We start from the raw sequence: 15,119 nt of genomic DNA, 5'->3' as shown, positions 1-15,119 counted from the left end.
GTTATTATTAACATAACAGTATATTATAAATACTCTTAATATTCATAATTCATAATTTATACTTTATTATAATCACATATGTTTATATAATGTACTGCATATATAATATACATATATAATATGTATATTAATTAATTAATATACGTTAATTAAGTAATTAATATCTGTATTTAACATATAACATGTACTTTTAATAATTAATTTATTATGAGGAGCAATAATTTGGTCTCCAGCCAGCCTGCTCTGCTCCCCTCCCCTCCCCCGAGAACTGCGCATGCGCAGTGCGGTGCGCGACGGTTGCGCCCTCGCGCCGGGGCGTTTCCCGCCTTTTCGGGGGCGGGGCTTGTCCGCGCTCCGCCATGGCTGAGGGCGGGGAGCGCGGGCGGGCCGGCAAGCTGAGCCTGAAGCGCAAGAGGCCGCCGGGGGACGAGCCGCCGCCCCGCACGCTGCAGTGAGTCGCTGAGGGGAGCCGAGCGGCGGCCGAAGGGCGCGAGGAGGGGGCGTGGCCCCGCGCACAGGCCGCCCGTTCTCTTTCGCGTCCGCCTAGTGACGTCACGCTGTGTCTGGGGAAGTGGGCGGAGCCAACCTCGGAGTTCCGGGCGGGCGGGGGGGAGCTGGTGATGCCTGGAGGGAGCTGAGCACAGGAGGCTCCAGGCAGAGGGGGGGGGGCGGAGCTCTCTGTTAGAACCACATGAACTGGCGATTATATATATATACATATATATATACATATATATATATACACATATATATATACATATATATATACACACACACACACATGAAATATACACATACACACATAATATACATATATGTCACACACACACATTATATATATACATATATATACATATACATACGTATATACGTACATATATACATACACATATATGTATATATTATAACCACATAAACTGGCAATTTTTACATATAAAATATACACATATACATATAATATACATACATACAAACATATATACATATATGTTACCTATATATATTATAACCACATAAACTGGTTATTTTATTTATATATCTATATATCTTCCAGGGCGATTGATCTATTTATCACGTTCCTTCCTTCCTTCCTTCCTATCTATCTGGTTATTATACAGCATATATATAGAGAGGGAGACTATATATTATATATGGAATACATAGATTGGATAACATGGATATGAACTGGAGTATGTGGAATGGGGGGGTCACAAACCTCTTCTGTGTTAGAGTCACTGATGACTTAAGAACATAAGAACATAAGAACAGCCCCACTGGATCAGGCCATAGGCCCATCTAGTCCAGCTTCCTGTATCTCACAGCGGCCCACCAAATGCCCCAGGGAGCACACCAGATAACAAGAGACCTCATCCTGGTGCTCTCCCCTACATCTGGCATTCTGACTTAACCCATTCCTAAAATCAGGAGGTTGCGCATACACATCATGGCTTGTACCCCATAATGGATTTTTCCTCCAGAAACTCGTCCAATCCCCTTTTAAAGGCGTCTAGGCTAGACGCCAGCACCACATCCTGTGGAGAGGAGTTCCACAGACCGACCACGCGCTGAGTAAAGAAATATTTTCTTTTGTCTGTCCTAACCCGCCCAACACTCAATTTTAGTGGATGTCCCCTGGTTCTGGTATTATGTGAGAGTGTAAAGAGCATCTCCCTATCCACTCTGTCCATCCCCTGCATAATTTTGTATGTCTCAATCATGTCCCCCCTCAAGCGTCTCTTTTCTAGGCTGAAGAGGCCCAAACGCCGTAGCCTTTCCTCATAAGGAAGGTGCCCCAGCCCCGTAATCATCTTAGTCGCTCTCTTTTGCACCTTTTCCATTTCCACTATGTCTTTTTTGAGATGCGGCGACCAGAACTGGACACAATACTCCAGGTGTGGCCTTACCATAGATTTGTACAAAGGCATTATAATACTAACCGTTTTGTTCTCAATACCCTTCCTAATGATCCCAAGCATAGAATTGGCCTTCTTCACTGCCGCCGCACATTGGGTCGACACTTTCATCGACCTGTCCACCACCACCCCAAGATCTCTCTCCTGATCTGTCACAGACAGCTCAGAACCCATCAGCCTATATCTAAAGTTTTGATTTTTTGCCCCAATGTGCATGACTTTACACTTACTGACATTGAAGCGCATCTGCTATTTTGCTGCCCATTCTGCCAGTCTGGAGAGATCCTTCTGGAGCTCCTCACAATCACTTCTGCTCTTTACCACTCTGAAAAGTTTGGTGTCGTCTGCAAACTTAGCCACTTCACTGCTCAACCCTGTCTCCAGGTCATTTATGAAGAGGTTGAAAAGCACCGGTCCCAGGACAGATCCTTGGGGCACACCGCTTTTCACCTCTCTCCATTGTGAAAATTGCCCATTGACACCCACTCTCTGCTTCCTGGCCTCCAACCAGTTCTCAATCCACGAGAGGACCTGTCCTCTAATTCCCTGACTGTGGAGTTTTTTCAGTAGCCTTTGGTGAGGGACCGTGTCAAACGCCTTCTGAAAGTCCAGATATATAATGTCCACGGGTTCTCCCGCATCCACATGCCTGTTGACCTTTTCAAAGAATTCTATAAGGTTTGTGAGGCAAGACTTACCCTTACAGAAGCCATGCTGACTCTCCCTCAGCAAGGCCTGTTCGTCTATGTGTTTTGAGATCCTATCTTTGATGAGGCATTCCACCATCTTACCCGGTATGGATGTTAGGCTGACCGGCCTATAGTTTCCCGGGTCCCCCCTCTTTCCCTTTTTAAAAATAGGCGTGACATTTGCTATCCTCCAATCTTCTGGCACCATGGCCGTTTTGAGGGACAAGTTGCATACCTTAGTCAAGAGATCTGCAACTTCATTCTTCAATTCCTTAATAACCCTTGGGTGTATGCCATCAGGGCCCGGTGACTTATTGATCTTTAATTTATCAATGAGGTCTGAAACATCTTCTCTTTTAACCTCTATCTGACTTAACTCCTCGGTCAGGAGGGGCCGTTCGGGTAGCGGTATCTGCCCGAGGTCTTCTGCCGTGAAGACAGATGCAAAGAACTCATTTAATTTCTCTGCCATCTCTAAGTCTCCTTTTATCTCCCCTTTCCCTCCCTCACCATCCAGAGGGCCAACCGCTTCTCTGGCGGGTTTCCTGCTTCTAACATATTTGAAGAAGCTTTTATTATTCCCCTTAATGTTGCTGGCCATGCGTTCCTCATAGTCTTGCTTGGCCTCCCCTATCACCTTCTTACATTTCTTTTGCCACAGTTTATGTTCCTTTTTATTCTCCTCATTAGGGCAAGACTTCCATTTACGGAAGGAAGCTTCCTTGCCCTTCACAGCCTCTCTAACTTGGCTGGTTAGCCATGCGGGCACTCTCCTGGATTTAGTGGAACCCTTCTTTCTTTGCGGTATACACCTCTGCTGGGCCTCTATTACTGTTGTTTTAAGCAGCCTCCATGCATTCTGGAGAGACTGGACTCTTTTTACCCTCCCTTTCAACCTCCTTCTAACCAGCCTCCTCATTTGAGGGAAGTCCGCCCGTCGGAAGTCAAGGGTTTTTGTTAGAGATTTGCCTGGTATTCTTCCCCCAACGTGCACGTCAAAACGGATCGCAGCATGATCACTGTTCCCCAATGGCTCAGTAACGTTTACATCTCTAACCAGGTCCTGCGTACCGCACAAAATTAAATCCAGAGTCACCTGTCCTCTGGTGGGCTCCGTGACTAGCTGATCTAAGCCACAGTCATTCAGCACGTCAAGAAATCCGGTTTCCTTATCGTGACCAGAACACAAATTGACCCAGTCAATATGAGGATAATTGAAGTCCCCCATGATTACAACCCTGTCCTTCCTTGTCACCTCCCTGATCTGTTTCCTCATTTCAAGGTCCCCATCAGATTTCTGGTCTGGAGGACGATAGCACGCCCCCAGTATTACATCGCTGCACAAGCCTGGTAATTTAACCCACAGAGATTCTACGGTGGAGTCGGACCCACCTTCAATCTCTACTTTGCTGGATTCTATCCCTTCCTTAACATAAAGGGCTTCTGTACTTATAGGACATAAGGACTTCTGTACTTATACTATGACTGTATCTGATAATCATTTATCTTTCTATAACATAATTTATAATGCAGACCGTTGTAGTTTATAGTTAATATACACTTGTAATACACATATAAACTATACTAGATGGAATGGGGGTGTTACAAACCCCTTCTATTAGAATTATAAAACCCCCCCATTCCATTTACTATAGTTTATATCTATATAAGCTGCATACACACACATATATGTACATACACATACACACATACATATACATACATACACACCCATATTATCAGAGACATTTATAGTTTAACTATAAGCTATCAGCTATTCTATTACAAACCTTTTCTATTAGAATTAGATTTACAACAGACTAAGTGATAGCACAGAGAGTTAAACTATCCATGTCTCTGATAACTATCTTTGCATAAGTTATAATGGAGACCATTGTAGTTTATAGTTATCATACAGATAGTAACTATACTAAATGGAATGGGGGTGTTACAAACCTATTAGTATTATAACACCCCCATTCCATCTAGTATAGTTTATATCTATATTACTATATAATTATACAAAATAATTATCACAGACCTTTATAGTTTATAAGCTATCAGCTATTCTGTGGGGGTGTTACAAACCTCTTCTGTTAGAATTAGAGGTATAATAACCCACGATTCCATCTAGTATAGTTTATATCTATATTACAACTATATAAACAACTATACAAAGTCTTCATTATAACTTATACCATTGTAGTTTATATAGTTGTGATATAAACTATATTAGATGGAATGGGGGGTGTTATAATTCTAACAGGTTTGTAATAAAATAGCTGATAGCTTATAAAGTTTATAATACCTGATAATTATTTATCTTTCTATAACGGAGACAGTTGTAGCTTATAAGGTTATAATATAGATATAACTATATAAACTATAATGCTGTAAACCAGTGTTTCTCAAGGTTTTTCCATACCACTTCATATGGTCTACCTATTCAAAGTACCATCTCAAATAACTGGTGATTACATCATCACCAGTTACTTCTGGGTTGGGAGGACAGATGTCATACAACTGACACCAGTAAGAGGCTCAGGGTAGATGGGAGGGCTTTTTTGAGCACAGAAAAGCATGCTTTGGAGCTCTTCCGCCAAGCCTTCTACTGCTGTTTGTTGTGTCGCATTCCTTGTCTCATTGTCGGGTGGCAGAGGTCACCATCAGACACCACTTCAAGTACCTCTGCTGGTACCACTGGGTGAGAAACACTGCTGTATACTATAAATCTCTGTATTATTATTATTATTTACGAATGACCATTATAACGTACATTTATAGTTTATATATCTGATAACTATATATCTGATAACTATAGCTAAACTATAAAATCTCTATTATAATAACTAAACTATAATATAGAGATTTTATAACTATATAAGCATCCAAACTGCAAACATCCATCTATAACATTTAATAATATAAACTACAAATGCATCTATTATATAAACCATAAATGTGTCTCATAAACAATTAGGCCTTGGAGGAAGGGTGAAAAAAACATCCATATTTAAGCATCCATTATGAAATCTCACCCCAGCACCATCAAACCAAATGCCAGAGGAGTTGTGTCTTACTAAATTCAAGTATTGTTGAGGCTGCTGTGAATACAGAGATAGGAAAAGTGATGCCAGCCAAAAAGTGACACCAGTGAAAGACAGTGGGCTTTCACTCCCAGTATCACAGGATACCATGCTAGCAGCACCAAGTATAGTAACACATACAGCTGAGGCTTTGGTTGTAGTGGTCTTCAATTTGTCAAGAGCAAGGACTCCCTTTTAACCCCAACTTGCAATGTGGAGACTCCCATACTTCAGTAGCCCAGTGGAAAGACGCCACAGTCCCTCCTCTTTTCTCACTTGATGAGGACCAATCTGCATGCTGTACTGCTGTGGCATTCGGTCCTATTTCCTTCCAGACAAATTGAAAGGAGAGTGGCATGGCAACAGCACCCACTCACTCTTGAGTGCTGAAGAAAGAGGAAAGGGTAAAACAGAGAGCCACAACAGAGAACAGGTGGTTCTGAGGCTGACCCGCTGACATTTGCCAGGTCTTGGCCAAATTTCTGTTCATGCCAGCTTCAGTGTGCAACAACCGGCGTTGCCCCACAGACAGAGGATTACTTGCCCCAACAACAATTTTAAGTCTCCCACGTTTTTTTTTTATTTTGCAGGACATTTGCCAGCAGCTCTCCCTGGTTTGAAGAGCAAGACTTAAGCGACACTGAAAGTGCATGGGTGGCATTAATCAAGGCCATGAAGCCGCCTCTGACTTACTCGAACTTAGAAAAGGTTATCAAACTTCCAGAGTTTGTTGAAAAGGTACACGTGTTTGGAAAATTTTCAGTAACTATTAATGCACAGCCATAAGGTTTTCATTCAGCCTAAAGGGACAGTAGAATCAATTGAAGGAATCGTTTAAAAATTAATGTAGACTAAAGTTGAAGGGTAATGAGTTTGACTTGAAAAGCTTTTCCCCCTTTAATTTTCTCTCTGTTGTTCCTTCAAGACTAGGAATGAAATGCAGTGGGAGGAAGCCAATTCTGCTGATGCTACTTGTGATAAACTCAGCATATATTTGCCATTTCTAGGGCTTGACCTGCTTCCATTTTTAAAAAAGGCCTATGCACCACTTCAGCAGCTGGCAAAACTGTAAAAGCAATCCTAACCAGTATGTGCGTTTCATTCAGTCCATATTCCAGGAAGCTAACTTGTAAATTCTCATCACTTTTCACTTCCTAAGATGAAATGGTTGCATAAGAGTAGCATTACCTACTCAATTGCATATCATTTATACTTGACCTAGCTCTAACTGGCTTTTCCCAAGCTCTGCCTCTTGTGGCTTTATAAGACTTTATTAATTTATTATTATTATTATAAGACTTTATTAATTTATTTATTATTAGAGACTTTATTATTGTGGCTTTATTAATTTGTTTCTCAACACAAGGCACATGGCTATGCTTCTGCCAAGTTCCAGAAAAAGTTTTAGAGATGTGTTATGTTTTGAATTCCAAGTGACAGGTTCCTAAGAAATGTAATTTTAAAAATTAGCTTTGTGTCTATGGATTAAGAACTTGTGCACCTAAATGCCCATTTTTTTCTGGCTCTCCAAAATTTCTGGAATTTTACATACCTACCTTTAATTTGGGATTTTGTAGTATTTTGAGGCTACAGCTAGGCTGGAAAAAGCTTCCTGTTGTGACTTAGAGCTTCAATCCCACTAAATAGTGTTGTTTAAAAGCAGTAATCTAAATTCCAGTAATTTAGTACTCCATAAAAAAGCAAAGAATGGTTGTTACACAAATCTTTCTTTAAAAAAAGTTTTCCATGTTCTACATTTACACCAAGTTCTCTGTCCAGAACCTTTTCTACAGTATTAGATTCCAGAACAACGGTTTGCAGCTATTTGTCTTCTGTTATATAACCCCCTTTCTTCTAAAGCATATGAACATAAGAGCCCCGCTGGATCAGGCCAAAGGCCCATCTAGTTCAGCTTCCTGTATCTCACAATGGCTCCCAACAAAAGCTGTGGTTCACAACATTTTTTCACTTGCGTGCCCCTTGGCAGCTTATTTCCATAAATTGTACCCATCATATTAGCCCCGCAAGGCATTCTAATACAGACCTGCCTTTTCTGCCATTATTCGATTTTTTTCAAGTACCCCTAAAGATCCTGGCAAGTACCCCTGTGGGTACACTTACCCCAGGTTGGGAACCACTGCCCTAAAGGACTGGAGAGGCTGAAAACTTGGTGGGACAATCCTAGCTTTGCATGCAGATCATCCCAGTTCCAATCCCTCATATCTCCATCAAGGGAAGAGAAATTCCTATCTGATACCTTGGAGAGCTGCTGCCAGCCAGTGCTGAAAATACTGAGCTGTATGGATCTGTAGCTTGCCTCAGGAGACAGCTTCCTAAGGAGGTTTGAGTGGCACTTTAAGCTCTAAAGCGCAAGGCTGTTTAGAATGAAGAACAGCAGCTCAGAATGCTCAGATTGCATCAGGCATGTGGAGGGATCCTGAACTTATTATTATTAACAGTATTTATATACCGTTTTTCAACTTAACGTTTCCTACATTTGAACCCAATGCTCTAGTCCTGTGATTTTCAACCTTTTTCATCTCACAGCACACTGACAAGGTGCTAAAATTGTCAGGGCACACCACCAGTTTTTTGGGCAGTTCACAAGGCACACCCATTAATAGTAGGGCAGTGGTTCTTGAACTTTTCCAGCTCGCAGCTGCCCTGATCCTTGTAGCCATTGGTCACGGCTCCCCATTAGAACATCTCACCTCAGTTGCCCCCAAAATGGGGATGAACATGTTATAATTATACACTAGAAACAAAACAGCTGCCAGCACTCTGAGGCTGCAATCCTAACCATGCTTACCTGAGAGTAAGCCCCATTGAACAAAATAAGAACTTACTTCTGAGTAGACCTAGTTAGGATTATGCCCTGAGTTTGTTAGCAGCACACCTAGAGGGTTTTGGAAAGGGAAGGGGAAAGTGATGAATTTGCTGGGGGAGGGGAAGACTTTGTTTTGTGTGTATCTGCCAATTGCAAACTGATGCAAACAGACCTAGAGACTGGCTGCAACCCTAACCTCACTTCCTGGGAGTAAGTCCCATTGAACACAATAGGACTTACTTCTGAGTAGACCTAGCTAGGATTGTGCCTTTTGTCTGATAATAGCAGCCAAAAGAGTACCCCCCCCCCCAAAAAAAAAAGGAGACAGGAGGAAAAAGCCGGATGGCAGAAAAGGAATGGGTATTTTTATTTTTTAATCAATTTTTGGAGACAAAGCCATCAAGAGTGGTTTTCTTTTTCAAAGGGAGAGGAAAAAGAGAAAGGTGAAGATCCTTGGTTAAGCTGACACAGACCTCAAGCTTATGTAGGTCTACTCAGAAGTAAGTCCCATTTGAGTCAAATGGGCTTACTCCCAGGAAAGTGTGGAAAGGATTGCAGCCACACCCAGCAAGATTACAACTCACCCCAAAGTAGATGGGGGCTGCTCACACACATACACCCCAGCATGCAGGTGCCACCCCTATTCCCCCCAGGCAAGATGGAGGAATGCAGGCTGGGGCATTTGGACACCCCCCACTAAGAGCAGGCTGGCTCCTTCCTTCCCAAGCAGAGGAAAGCGCTGAGCTGCTTGTACTTACTCTTCCCTTCCAGTTTGAAGCCTGCCAGAAGGGTGGCCTGTGCTGATGAGATACAGCACCTCTGCCACTGCCCAGCCAGCCTTCTCTCCCAACTCTTCCCCCACCCACCTGCCCACCTTGTTCATAGCTACAGAAGAGCAGCAAGTCAACACGTACAGCAGAGCAGAGCAGCTACGGCCACCTCTCTCTCCACATGCCTCATGCCCCTGGGGGCTAGCCATGACTCACTAGGGAGGCAGGATGCACAGATTGAATACCTCAGCAGTAGGGGCTCTTGGATTCCCCAGTGACCCCACTAACAAATGACCATCCCCCAAACTCTTGCAGCACACCTGCAGACCATTTGTGGCATACCCGTGTGCCACATCAGTGGTTGAAAATAGCTGCTCTAGTCACTATTATTTTCTAGCACTCTTTCCTTTTTGTAGTCTATGGAATTACACACTCAGAACGAGTTTGTCTCTGTTACAGAGCTCTCGAACTGCAGATACTCAGCCCATACCAGAAATGTTTTATGTTGGAACTAAACAGTTTGAATGGGTTCCATTTCCACTGCACCACAGAGAAGATACTAAAGCAAATGACCCCAAAAGACAACATGATTCTGCGAATGAAAGAGCCAGTTTAATAGAAACAGAAGAGAATGAAGATGAGAGGCTCAAATATATTTCTCTTGTTTCTGAGCAAAAGCCCCCAACAGCTAATGAGTGTGCAGCTGAGGAATCAAGAATGAGACACAGCATAAAACAGTCCACTAAGCTGGAAATTAGAGAAAGGAATGAAAAGTGGCCACATGCTAATCAGCTGGATATACCAGGGCCTTCCACAATATCAGCTGTGTCGAGGTTCTCAAAGAAATTTGACTTTCCAGAATGTTCAAAAGAGACTACCATAAAGGGTAGTGGGAAGAGCAGGAGAGAAAGTGAAAGGAAATCATCAAATGATGCCCTGGTACATCATGCTACTTCGTTTGAGGCCACACCAGCATTACCTGCACAAGAGAGTTCTTCTGCTGGTTTCAGTGGCCAGGCAAAATTAGGAGATGACAGCAATGCAACGCCAACTCTCGACAGGTGCCCCATGTGTCAGATGCGCTTTACTGGAACGTAAGTAGTTGCCATAACTCTGGAATTCATTTTTCAGTTCAGCATGAAATCCAGACATGCCACTTCTATGTATATTAATATATTGGGAGTTATGCTCTATGATCAATGCTATGTTCACACAATTTTAGCAATCTCATTGCTTCAGTAATCTCTTTCTAAACAAAATAAGCCAAAGACCAATTATCTCTAGTATTGCTTGCTAAAAGAAAACCCACCTAAATTTAGACACTCAGTTTACTGAAGCACTCAGCACATTGGTAATGTACTTATATCAAAGCAAGCTTAATTTGCAGGAACCAAGTTCAAAGGTATTTTCTCTGGCCCAAGTTTTATATTCACATACTCATATCATCCATTCCAGTTCATGAATTTAACCATAAATTGACAAATGGGGGGTGGGGGAGAGAAGGGGGATCCTTAGGAAGGAGCTATTAACATACGGACTTTTTGTTTCGGCTGAAGAATCTTGTATGTTCATAGTGAATCTTTAAGAATAAGCAGAGAGGGCACATTGATGAGCATTATCAACAAATGCAGATTCAGTTGGATGTTTTGTGCTTCTCATACACATGCACTAATGTTATCTAAAAGTCTGAAACTCATTTTTTTCCTGATTTACAGATGGTCAAAACTGGACCTTGACAGTCATCTTGCTAAGTGCTTATCTGAAAGTACAGAAGATGTGTTCTGGTAACTCAGAAGAACAAGGCATTGTCAGAACAGACTACTGTGACTTGGAACAGAGAAATGTGTAGCAATTTGCCACGTAACAAGAAAGCTAGAACACGAGCAAGGTCAAGTGCTGCGCCATATCTCAGTATGCTTTAAGTCCCTGTTTACAGGCACGCATTCTATTTTTGCTGACTGTCTGTGCGAACACCAGCATAAGATGGTCTGTACATGTAACACAAGCACTACAGAAGAATACTAGAAATTAGATGTACCAAATTTTAAAAAGGCATGAAGATTTTTCATCTGCTTCAGGAGCCTTGGGAAGGATGAAGACCTAAATGATTAGCTCATTAGAAATTAAAATAGCCATCTAACCAGAGTGTGTGTTAAATTGTATATATACTATGCACAAAGAAGCCTTCAATAAGAGATAGTTGGATTGTCTCCACTATCATCTGTGTTTATTCAGGGTGTTCTCTTATGCTCTGGGAAGATGCACTTCATCTCGTATTCAGGCAATGTGGCTTTTTAGCAAGTTGAGCTTATGGTTCCAGAAACAGCAAATTTATCAGTTGCACCTACATTTCATACATGGCAGTGATTAAACTCATTACTACTTTTGATTTTTCCCATATAATGTGAAAGTATTTTGGACTCTTCTCACTTCAATTAAAACGTTAAGAGTCACAACGATTTCTTTCCAAACAATGGGTTCAAGGTAAAAACAAATACAATGCTTCAGTTTAGCACACAAGACACAGTGAAGACTAATTTCTGAGTTAGTTTAGGATCAAGTTCAAGATTCAGAAGATGTAATGAGAAGCTGGGCCCAGCTCACCCATATACGTAGCTGAATGAGGTAAAGGTTTCAGGTGATAGAATGGACTGTACCACTTCAGACTGCAGGGGAAAGAATCACATTAGTGAATGCTCCCTCAAACGGCCAAGAAAACCCTCCCTGCAAGTAAAAATTATCACTGAATGGGAAAGTACTTCTCCCAGGTATGCAAATCTTTCTCCTTGTAAGAAATTTTTAACAAATTCACACAACTTTCACTCTGAAGTGATGCAGTGCATTCTACAACCTTGGTATTCTACATTTGTAGACCAAACTTCAGTCTGTCTTATAAAACTGAAAGCAAACTATACTGTTAACAATTTTTGCTTAGTGGAACACCACCAGTCTAAGCTTTTTCATTAAAGTCTTTAATAGATGTGCAAGAATATAAATGATCTTAGCGGTTTACGAGTTAGTATACCATCTTTTGCACAAATAAAACTGGCCAAAGATCTCAACTAGTTAATTATACAAAACTACAAGAACATATTTACTGTTTTACAATCATTAAATTAGCTAGAGAGTTTTCATTTACATTTCATTTACATACTAAGACAATTATATCATTACCAGATCCATTTGCAATATATTAGGAATTTTTTTTAAACCACACATTTAATTACATCCTTCATTTTTTTTCTTTAGTTTATAAAACAAAGTACTTTATATAAAAATTTCCCCTTCATCATGAACAGAACATTAGTCATACACTTGCACATGAGCGACCAACTTGTAACCAGCAAATGTTTTTGGCAACAGAGCAACATTGCGAATGCCTTAAAATTGTGAATAAAATCAAGGACTTGTTTGATTAAGTCTGTGGAGCAAGCATATGTAGCTACCCACTCACCCTATTCTAATGTTCTGATATCACAGAAGTTTAGGACAAAGAAACCCTCAGTGTTTCACCTAACCCCTCTGCCCCAGCACCAGACCAGCATCTGGGCATGACACATCCCCCATGCAAAACCAGCTGCTCAGTTGTAAATTCAAGATACAGAGACATAGAACATTCAGGGTACACCAAATAATTTACTGAGGAGAAGAAAAAGAAGGGTACTTAATTTTTAAATGGTTCACTTTAAAAATAAAAACTGGACTCTTTACTTTGTTATCTAAATCTCAAACAATTAAGGAAGGTATTTCTAACTGAATTATTTAGTGCTGGTTAGAACATATCTTGCTTAATACAATAAAAAAATTCAGACCAGAGAACGACCTTCAACTCTGGACTGAATAAAATTGAATCATCATAGATGTGCGTCAATTCAGTGGCCAAAGGTGAGGGATGTACAAAATGTAGCCTTAATAGATGGTTCATTGAATTTTTTCTCTTCAATCCCATGATTTGGCAGTCTTATCCTAGCACCTCATGGACTTGAATGCAACTGAGATGTCACATTCAGCACCGAATGTAATGCTGTACCCTGAGAAACCTATACAATAAAAAGTAATATGAAACGGTTGCAAGCCATCTTTTGTTTTACACATTTGGAAAGATGTCATGGCACACAGGGGTTTCTCTCCTCTCAGCATTCCTTTCTTACCCCAGAATTTACTTAATGATTGGAACAAAAACCTGCCCAAACAAAAAACACTGCCTCTGCTGTCATCTGGAAGAGGCAGATATATCATTACACGATTCCAAAAGGTTCCTGATAGCAATGCAGACTTGCTCTGCTCAAATGAATAGACAGGTTTTTATTCTCAAAGCCGACTAACGATTACCTGATGGAACATTTCCCAATGTTCAAGAAAGGAAACATGGACATCTCATAGTATAATTCATTCAGTACTCGTATCTGTTCATATTCTCCTTCACCTCAATCTGTTCATAATTCTCCTTCACATCTGTTCATAACTCTCCTTCACGAGTTACTGCTTTGACAAGTGTTGTATTTACCAAAACATCCTCCTGCAGAGCTAGTTGATAATACAGGTCAAACATTTCAAAGCAGTTTTAAAGTAGGAGGTGTGCTTTATCAGAAAAAATGCAATATGTTAATGGATATCCTAGAATTAGGTTCTTTTAAAACTTAAGGCTACAGATCCATTACGTTTCCATTGTTCCTTTTTGAATATTGCATTGATAAAAATATTTTTTTCAAAACTCTAGTTTACAACACAAGACATTGTAGGCACTGCTCAAGTATGTTCAGAAATCTTTCATGTGCAAATTTTCTAAATGAGAATTTGGTAATTTTTTCCTTCTCCCACATTAAGCATAATCCAGATGTTTCAACTGATCGATTCTAATTTGGAATTGTTATTGCTGAGATCTCTGCCCCTTCTAAAGGTTCTATGAAGATATAAGTTAGTGTTAGATAGCAGCTGTTAGTTGTATGTTCCATGTGTCAAATACTTTTTTTAAATAACCAGAACTTAACCAGCATTTATCGAGTATTCCAAATATGGAATATTTTAATGTAGTTTATCCATTTAGGCACTTAAATACTGTACCCAAATTTGTTTTAATTGCTAATAAAACACAACTCCTTTTTATTTCTTTATATATATATCATATCGTTTATATATATATATATAAATAAAACTGAGACATTTAATATAGGTACCACTTGTGAAAAAGGCATCTAAAGCAAGCTTCAACACCGCTAACATTTTATTCTTCAGGATGTTACTGTTCTAGTAGCTTGTACGTAGCATTGAAAGTGTCCATCAGAAGCACACAGCTTTGAAAGTGGTTTGAAATCTCTTTCCAAGGATGCAATGGACCACTGATCCTTGATGAAGCAGGCACGAAATGCAGATTTCTTTATGAAGCCAGTTATGCTAGTGCCCCACAGTTTCTTCTGTTTTAAAAATAGAGGAAGACACCACCAAAATCATCTCTCTCTGTTCTGCAGCAGCATGGTTTTCCTTCTCATTGGTCTCCATTCAAAAACCTTACAGTTTTCCCCAGCCTCGCATGCATATACTGTTGTTAAGGGTTAAATGTCAAACTTCATTCATTTTATTTGTCCTCAGCATGGGTGCTGCGCTCTCATACCGTTTCCTCAGTTGACAGCAACACTGGATTAATATATTCAAATCCTTCAAACTCCGACTGGTCTATCCTTTTTATTACGTCTCTGAAAATGCAAAACACATACACATAATTTGCTACTATTTTGGAGTTCTGTGCAATGCATAACTTTCGTACAGTTTATACCTAGGCTGAGATCCAAACAGCCCCAGGGGCTGTTTTCATGTGACATGCCCTTCAGGAGCAG

At 40.6% G+C, this 15,119-nt stretch overlaps 2 protein-coding genes across 3 annotated transcripts in view; one reads left to right on the top strand and one right to left on the bottom strand.

The window, feature by feature from the left end:
* The first annotated feature begins 320 nt into the window (after window positions 1–320).
* Window positions 321–13,354, top strand: FAAP20 (FA core complex associated protein 20). Its single transcript, XM_066636822.1, has 4 exons — window positions 321–451; window positions 6,279–6,426; window positions 9,745–10,379; window positions 11,001–13,354. Exons 1-4 carry the CDS (start codon window positions 360–362, stop codon window positions 11,071–11,073), a joined length of 948 nt encoding a protein of 315 aa, XP_066492919.1. The 5' UTR covers window positions 321–359; the 3' UTR covers window positions 11,074–13,354.
* Window positions 12,242–15,119, bottom strand: part of PRKCZ (protein kinase C zeta) — a 122,408-nt gene continuing 119,530 nt past the window's right edge. For both annotated transcript variants that reach the window (XM_066636820.1, XM_066636821.1), the window contains exon 19: window positions 12,242–14,978. In XM_066636820.1, the coding sequence (XP_066492917.1) occupies window positions 14,891–14,978 (88 nt within the window). In that variant the 3' untranslated portion in view covers window positions 12,242–14,890. The remainder of the gene's footprint in view (window positions 14,979–15,119) is intronic.

The sequence above is a fragment of the Tiliqua scincoides genome, chromosome 9 (genome assembly GCF_035046505.1).
Source record: "Tiliqua scincoides isolate rTilSci1 chromosome 9, rTilSci1.hap2, whole genome shotgun sequence".
NCBI classification, from domain to species: domain Eukaryota; kingdom Metazoa; phylum Chordata; class Lepidosauria; order Squamata; family Scincidae; genus Tiliqua; species Tiliqua scincoides.
The sequence above is the reverse complement of the archived record's forward strand: the minus strand, read 5'-3'. Positions and strand labels throughout refer to the sequence as shown.